Source organism: Trichosurus vulpecula, chromosome 2 (assembly GCF_011100635.1).
Source record: "Trichosurus vulpecula isolate mTriVul1 chromosome 2, mTriVul1.pri, whole genome shotgun sequence".
Taxonomy (NCBI): domain Eukaryota; kingdom Metazoa; phylum Chordata; class Mammalia; order Diprotodontia; family Phalangeridae; genus Trichosurus; species Trichosurus vulpecula.
In genome coordinates, this window is record NC_050574.1 from 264647192 (window position 1) to 264654548 (window position 7357).

The 7357-nt window shown below is 36.1% G+C and overlaps 1 protein-coding gene across 1 annotated transcript; it reads right to left on the reverse strand.

Moving 5' to 3' along the window:
• Nucleotides 1-4165: 4165 nt before the first annotated feature.
• LOC118836984 (olfactory receptor 149-like) lies at nt 4166-5098 on the reverse strand. Its single transcript, XM_036744043.1, has one exon. It carries the CDS (start codon nt 5096-5098, stop codon nt 4166-4168), a length of 933 nt encoding a protein of 310 aa, XP_036599938.1.
• Between the last annotated feature and the right edge of the window lie 2259 nt (nt 5099-7357).

A 7357-nucleotide genomic window follows, 5' to 3' on the forward strand; every position in this document is an offset into this window, starting at 1 on the left:
AACATCAAAATCTGTAATTTTCTACGAAGATTGTCTTCATAGACCATAAACCTATTGAACATCAAAAAAAATGTTGGGATTATTTAGGCATTCTATTTTCTCTTTCATTAATCTGGGAAATTTATATTTTTGTAAATATTCATCATTTTTTGCTCAGATTGCCAGATTTATTGGCATATAATTGGACAAAATATTTCATAATGATTGCTTTAATTTCTTCTTCCTTGTGGTGATTTCACTCTTTTCTTTTTGATGCTGGATTTTTAGTTTTCTTTTTTTAAAATCAAATTAATCAATGGCTTATGTATCTTATTAGCTTTTTCATAAAACCAGCTCCTAGTTTTATTTATTACCTCAATTTTTTTTTTCCAATTTGATTAATCTTACCTTTGGTTTTCAGGACTTCCAATTTGGTGTTCAATTGGGGATTTTTAATTTGCTCTTTTTTTAGTTTTTTTTTTTTTAAGCTGCATGCCCAATTCATTGATATGCTCTTTTCTCTATTTTGTTGATGTAGGAATTGAGAGAAATAAATTTTCCTTTGAGTACTGCTTTAGGTATATCACATATATTTTGGTATGTTTTCACATTGTTTCCATTCCTCCTCTTTCTTTCTTGAGGTATTTGTAATAATATAGAGATTTGTGAGGTTGAGACTTGCTATCATCTTGCTTTATTCCATTTTCAGTAACATCAGCATCTTTCATTACTGTGTTAATTCCATTTACTGTGCCTATAATCCAAGATAGTTCTAGCTTTGCTTCTGGAGACATTTTCTATGTGTTTACAATGTATTCATTCAGATGTTTCATTTTTTATCCATGGCATTTATTTATCTTTAAAGTGTTTTTTTTTCTTCCTGCTTTCTCTTTTCTGTGTTTACTTTTCTGTAAGCAACAGTCATTTGAGGATTCCATTTGTGTTTGTTTGTTTATACTTTTTTACTGTTTGATTTTATTTCTTGCTAGTATTTAGGAGGATATTAAGAGATGAGGCTCTTTATGATTTCTTATTCCATTATCTTACTGAAAGTCCACCTGTATGCTTTTCCTTTAAAAGTTTATAGCATCATATATTTGGAGCTGAAAGAGACTTCAGAGGCTACCTACTCTAAGCTGATACCCTCATTTTAAAATTGAGGAACTCTGAACCAAAGAGTGGCTTAGCCAGGGTAACACTAGTACTAATCAGCAGAGTGAGAATTTGAACCCATTTTCCTCACTCAAATCCAGTATTCTTTGCACTGCCACCCTGCTTTGTGTCTGGAATGCTCTCTACTGCCCTTAACTGGTTGAATTTATGGCCTTCCTTTTCAAACAAAACTGGAATGTCACTTTATCGATGAAAATTTCAATGATCTTTCTTATTTGTATGAGTTTTCACCACAGATTTTCTGTAGCTTTTGCTTTCTGTCTGTATAATATAGTTATTATCAATATGTATTTTCTTTTTTGTTTATTCTCTACTAGATTATAAGCTCCATGGAGACAGTGACCATGTCTTACCTAAAATTTTTACCTCCTTGAGTTCTAAGCTCAGTGCTCAATGCACAACGGGTTCTTACTAAATGTTCATTAAATTCAACATAATTTGTGCTTTCTCTACAGAGAAGAACATTGGTGAGAACTGAGAAGTTAAAGAAAGAATGCAAGACCATTTGAGATAGGAGATAAAGAGAGAGAATTGGCAGAGCTGATAATCATATGAACTAAAGAAAAATCAAATGTATACCCTGAAAAGTCTATAAATACATGCATAACACAGTGCATGGCACATAGCAAACACCTTATAAATGCCTTTTGACTGTATCATGTATAGTTCTTGACACAAAATGGCAAATTCAACTTCATGTTGGTTGGATGGCTGAAATATGGTTATGGCCAGATAAATCTTATTCGAAAGGAACACTTTAGATTTAAAGGGAGTATGTATTAAACTTTATGCATTAAAACATATACTTTTGTGAGGAAAACTGTGAGGCAGATAGGGGAATCATAGAAGAGAAGCATTTGAGTAACCATTAATGGAGGAAGAAATAAGTGTGATCTTGTGATGGGACTATTTTATAGAATCCCACCCCGCCAACCCCCAGAACAGGATGAGTTTAGGAAGAAGATCAGAAATCTTCCACAGAGTTTTCAGTCCAAGAGTGATGAGGGACTACCATTAGAACTCGATCAATTGAAAGTCCCTCTGTGCCCCCAGTAGACCAATTTATTGACTCTTCATTTGGGTTAATGATAAGTTCATTCTTCAAAAGATGAAGAAAGTGAAGTGAGAGACTCACTTCACACACGGTACTATTTGTAAAGAAAAGTAAGTGAAATCTTGAGGAATCTTGAGATGAAGTGACTAACTACCACAGTTTAGTGTTTGTGATGGTAAGAAATTAGCTAAGCATAGCCAGGCACATATTTGTGATAATGGAAAAAACAGATTTCAAAGAGTTTATAGAAAGGCACTGTGGCCTGTATTATACAGGGGGTAAATGGCCAAAGAGGAATAAAATACTCTAAAGAACGAAACTGTAATACAACTCCTACTTCACCCTGAAAGACATGATTGTTAACAAACAATGATTTGGGAAAGATTCAGATTTTCCTCTTTTTCTATTATTCTCATTTCAAGACCCTAGTCTCTGAATGTTGAGCTAAACTTCTCCTCTATCCAACCCAACCCACCCTTACTAGGAATCTCTAGTCTAATATAAATTCCATTCAATCAAGCTTGGGTGGAAATCCTTTTGTCTAGATTGCCCAAGGCTGAGGGTGATTTGGGTCTCTGTCCAAGAGAGATAAGCTGTCACTCGCATCCTCTCCTCTCATTAATTGTTAACCAGTCAGAGTTGATTGCCAACCTGGGGTGGGGAGAAACCCCTCTTCCAATGGGCATATAAGCTGGGGGCCAGCCAGTATGATTGTCTTTGGTCTAAGAGAGAGATGACCAAATAAACATCCTCTTATTATAATGCCAACATTATTAATAAAATGATTAAATTACCAAGAAGTAATATCTCTCAAACTTTTTAAATGCCATAGCCTTGAAACTCACAACTCTTCAGTACTCCCTGCTCCTGGCACCCTTCTTTCTCTGTGATTGGAGAGGGTAGAAGGTGGATAGTAGAGAGCTCCTCCAGATCCTTTATTTAAGGAGGTTGCCCAGCACAACCATCTCATCATTTCCCACCCAACTGCATTCCTCAATACTTTTTCATTTTCCCCTTCTGGGTACCTTCTCTCCTACTTTTCATTTTCTTTTTATATATTGTTTTCCCCCTTTAGATTGTATCCTCCTTGAGGACAAAGGCTCTCTTTTGCCTTTCTTTGTATCCTTGGTACTTAGCACAGTGCCTAGCACATAGTAGGCACTTATTAGATGTGGGTCTTTTTACCCTCCTTTTAAGTGTCTCTTAGGTTTACTGTTAGAGTTGAAAGGGATCCATGATGATCTAGTCAAACACCTTTTTTGTGCAGATGAGGAAATTGATCCCCAGAAAGGCGAAGTGATTTTCTTCAAATGGGTAATGGCTTGATTTTTTATTAAATGAATAAGTTTAGATGCATCTATAGATTTTATGTTATAGTCAGGAAGCAAGTGTTGATTAGTTTCCCACAGAGAACAGTAGAACCATATTGAGAATCAGTATTTTTAAGGACATGGTTTTTGTCATTAAGAAATGTACGGTCTCATTATTTTGGCAAATTCAAGAATGAACTGGCTTTATCTGTAAGGAGGGGTGTGTTTGTTTGTTTGTTTTTTACCCCTATTAAATTTTAGCTCATTCTATTTTGTCCCATGTCTGGGCCTATTGAGATCTTTTTAAATTCTGACTCTCATTCAGTATGTTAGCTATCACTCCTAGTATCATATCTTCGATGACATGAAACTTATAACTGAAATATGACTCTGGAAGAGTTTACTTTATTCAGGGAAAAAAAGGGAAATTTTGTGATCATTCCATTTGTACAATGGAAGGAGTTTTATAAGAAGTAGGTCTTGAGTATTGTGGCCATTGAGGACACAATAGAGTGTTTTAAGAACCAAGCCAGATTACCATGCGCACTCTATACTGCCACCAATGTCAAAAGGAAGGAATGAAATAGAGGGATACTGGGGGAAAACCCAGAGATATAAAAGTATAACAGGAAGAAAATGGCCTTAAAACCTAAACCCCTGCAGTGTTTACCACTTGGTGCAAAACTTTTCTCAGGGCTGATTTAACATCCTTGTTCCACAGGCTATATATTAAAGGGTTCAGGGATGGGGTGACAATATTATTCAGTACCTGGATCACAGATCCCAGCCAAGGAGTAGAAGCAGGTCCAAGATAAATAAGGATTACAGGCCCATAGAACAAGAGAATGGAGGTCAAGTGGGCACTGCAGGTTGAGAAGGCTCGCTGCCTGCCTTCTGATGAGTGGATTTTTAATATGGAGAGCACTATGCGAATATAGGAAATAAAAATGAATAAGAAACATATGAGAGGCATAAGGCCAACATTGGTGAAACTCACCATATGGGCTAGAGAGGTGTCTGCACAAGCCAGGGGCAACACTATGGGGATATCACAGAAGAAATAGTTTACCTCATTGGGACCACAGTAGGGTAATCTAAAAGTGAGAAATGTAAGGATAGTTGAATGAAGAGAGCCCCCTATCCAGGTGCCCAGGGTTAGGATAGCACACACCTTATGGTTCATAATGACTTTATACCTCAGAGGGTGGCAGATGGCTACAAAGCGATCATATGCCATCACAGTATAAAGGAAACACTCAGTCCCTCCCAAGCAATGATAGAAGAATATCTGGGATGCACAGCCCTGAAAAGAGATGGCATGGCTATTTCCCATGAGGTAGAACAACATTTTAGGAGAACTTACTGAAGGAAAAAATATATCAAACACAGACAGATTTGCCAGGAAGATATACATGGGTGTGTGAAGCTGGGAAGAAGAAATGATGGCTGTAAGGATAAGCAGGTTCCCCAGCAGGGTGAAGAGGTAGAATGTCAGAAACAGGATAAAGAGCTCAGCCTCCAGCCCCTCAGTGTGGGGTATTCCCAAAAGAATGAACTCAGTTATTACTGATTGATTCCTCATCTCCAAGAAGGCCTCTCCTAAGAAAATAAGAATAAGTACTTGAAATACCATAAATAACAACTCAGAGCAAAAGGTTTTCATCCAAATCAATTCTTTATAAGAATCAATTAGAGGTGGATGATCTAGAGCAAAGATCCAGTGAACTGAGAGAAAGTTAGGATGGCTATGTTTTAATTTGTTTTATGCTATAATAATTTCAAAAGCTTAAAGCCACCAACTTACAAAGATATCACTTGAAAGTTTTATTACTTAAATTTATTTTCATTTATTTGGTTTAGTTAACTTTCTATATTAAATTTTTAATTTAATTTTAGCAAGACAGGGGACCTTGTCATTGTGAAATGCTTGTGAGACAATTTCTGGATGACAATTTCTCAGCCTGATGGATTGGGAAAGGGGGTCCTTTTGCTTGGCCACCTCATTCACCTGATGTATCTTTTCCTTGTGATGTTAGGAGAAAACTCTTGTGTATACATCTAAGTCTCTTTCTTTGGATAATCTTAAGGCTAGGACTATGAATGCAATTCTTTCAGGCACTGAGTGGCAGCTGATAAAATTCTTTACAAATTCAAAAATTGACTAGAATAATATATAGCACAAAATGATAGTACTGTTGAATAGTAATAAAAACTTATCAAAAGTCTAAAATTTTAGATAATTAACCTTCCAAATGTTGGTGATTTTTTTTTGTAAGCTTGTACCATTTACACTTCTGAAGTTATTAAACCTTAAAACTTGACTAAGATTTTTGTGACACTGCATATTCATAGAATTATCCCTACCTTCATGCCCATATCTCATATATACCTGCTATGGTGGTCTAATTCTCATATTTACTAGTCATGTGACCCTAAGTGGGTCTTTGCTCCTCTTTGGACCTCAATTCCGTCATTTGTAAAATGAGGATAATAATTACACTACTTACCTCATGATGTTTTTCAACCCAATGTTAGATTCATTTTTGTGAGGAAGTTGGTTTGTAAACCTTAAAGCCCCATATTAATGTGTCATAGATTTAAAGTTCAAGATCATCCAGTCCAACTGCCTCATTGTGTGGAGCCAGGTGCGTGCTGAAGATAACACAAAGGAGCTCATTGTCAAATTGTCAGTGTGGGCATTTACACCTTGGAAATCAAAAATGTTACAAATCAGGGCTTGTTTTATGGCTTTGCTGCTTGTTTCTAAACTAAAGAAAGAGATAGAAAATGTCAATAAAGCAGATTAAATTTAAAATTTTCATGTGTGTTGGTCAGTTGGTTGCTAAGCATCTACCAACATAGCCCTGATTGAGACCCATATTTAATTTGTAAGGTTCCATGTGGCAAAGGGGAAAGCAGAGCAAATTTGGATGCAGAGAAGAGGTGGCTTGTTTAGGGTCATAGAGTCAGCATTCAAACTCAGACTGTCGGACTCTCCATCTAACTTTCCACTATAACACATTGCCTCTTAGAAATAAATGTTAGTTTATTATCATTCCTAACAGAGTATTAGATGACACTATAGAAAACAAGGGAGAATGTAAAAAACAATTAGGAACTAAGACTAGTTGGTTCTTAAGGTTCCTTTCAAAATCTAAGATTCCATGATTTTAAGCAAATCACTCTCAATTTTATCATATTCCTCCACTGCTTGGTGATTTCACTTTCAAAACCTATCATACCTTGGTATGGGGGTACCTTGCCCCCTTTTTGGTCTTTTCCTCTTGTCTTACAAACTATACTCAAAGAGATTAAAGTTATTTTGGTGGTGAGCAGAGGAAAAAAAAAACATAACCAATACTCCCGCTCCCCAAAACTGGCATAATATGTTTGAGAGTCAAATAGAAATGTGCTGATATTATCTGTTAGTCTGCATTATCCTCGACACTGCTCTTTTTCATCAGCACGGATTCCTTTTCACCTGACAATTGAGTTTTGAAAAAAAGGGAAGCATTAACATACTACTATATTATAATATGTAGTATATAGTAGTATATTACACTACACAGATGATAGATATACCATCCTATTCTGTTAGCAGTGTGCCTGTCCTCCCCACTGCAAGTTTTACTGTATAACAGTCATACACAATCTTGGTTTAAAGATGTTAAGCATTCTTAGATAAGGCTTGGCCCAAGAAAAATCAGGCAGTGCTATAAGGTAACTTCTTCTACCCTTACTCTTTGCTTTTTCTTATTAGAGTAGCTCTCCCAGCCTACTCAGTATCCTTCTTCCAATGCTCATCTGTAATGACAAGCAAAGTGGGGCTTTTTGCTGTTTT

What these genes read in the sequence shown, in the direction of transcription:
- LOC118836984 (XM_036744043.1), bottom strand. Translation starts at nt 5,098, where the DNA reads ATGAGGAATCAATCAGTAATAACTGAGTTCATTCTTTTGGGAATACCC.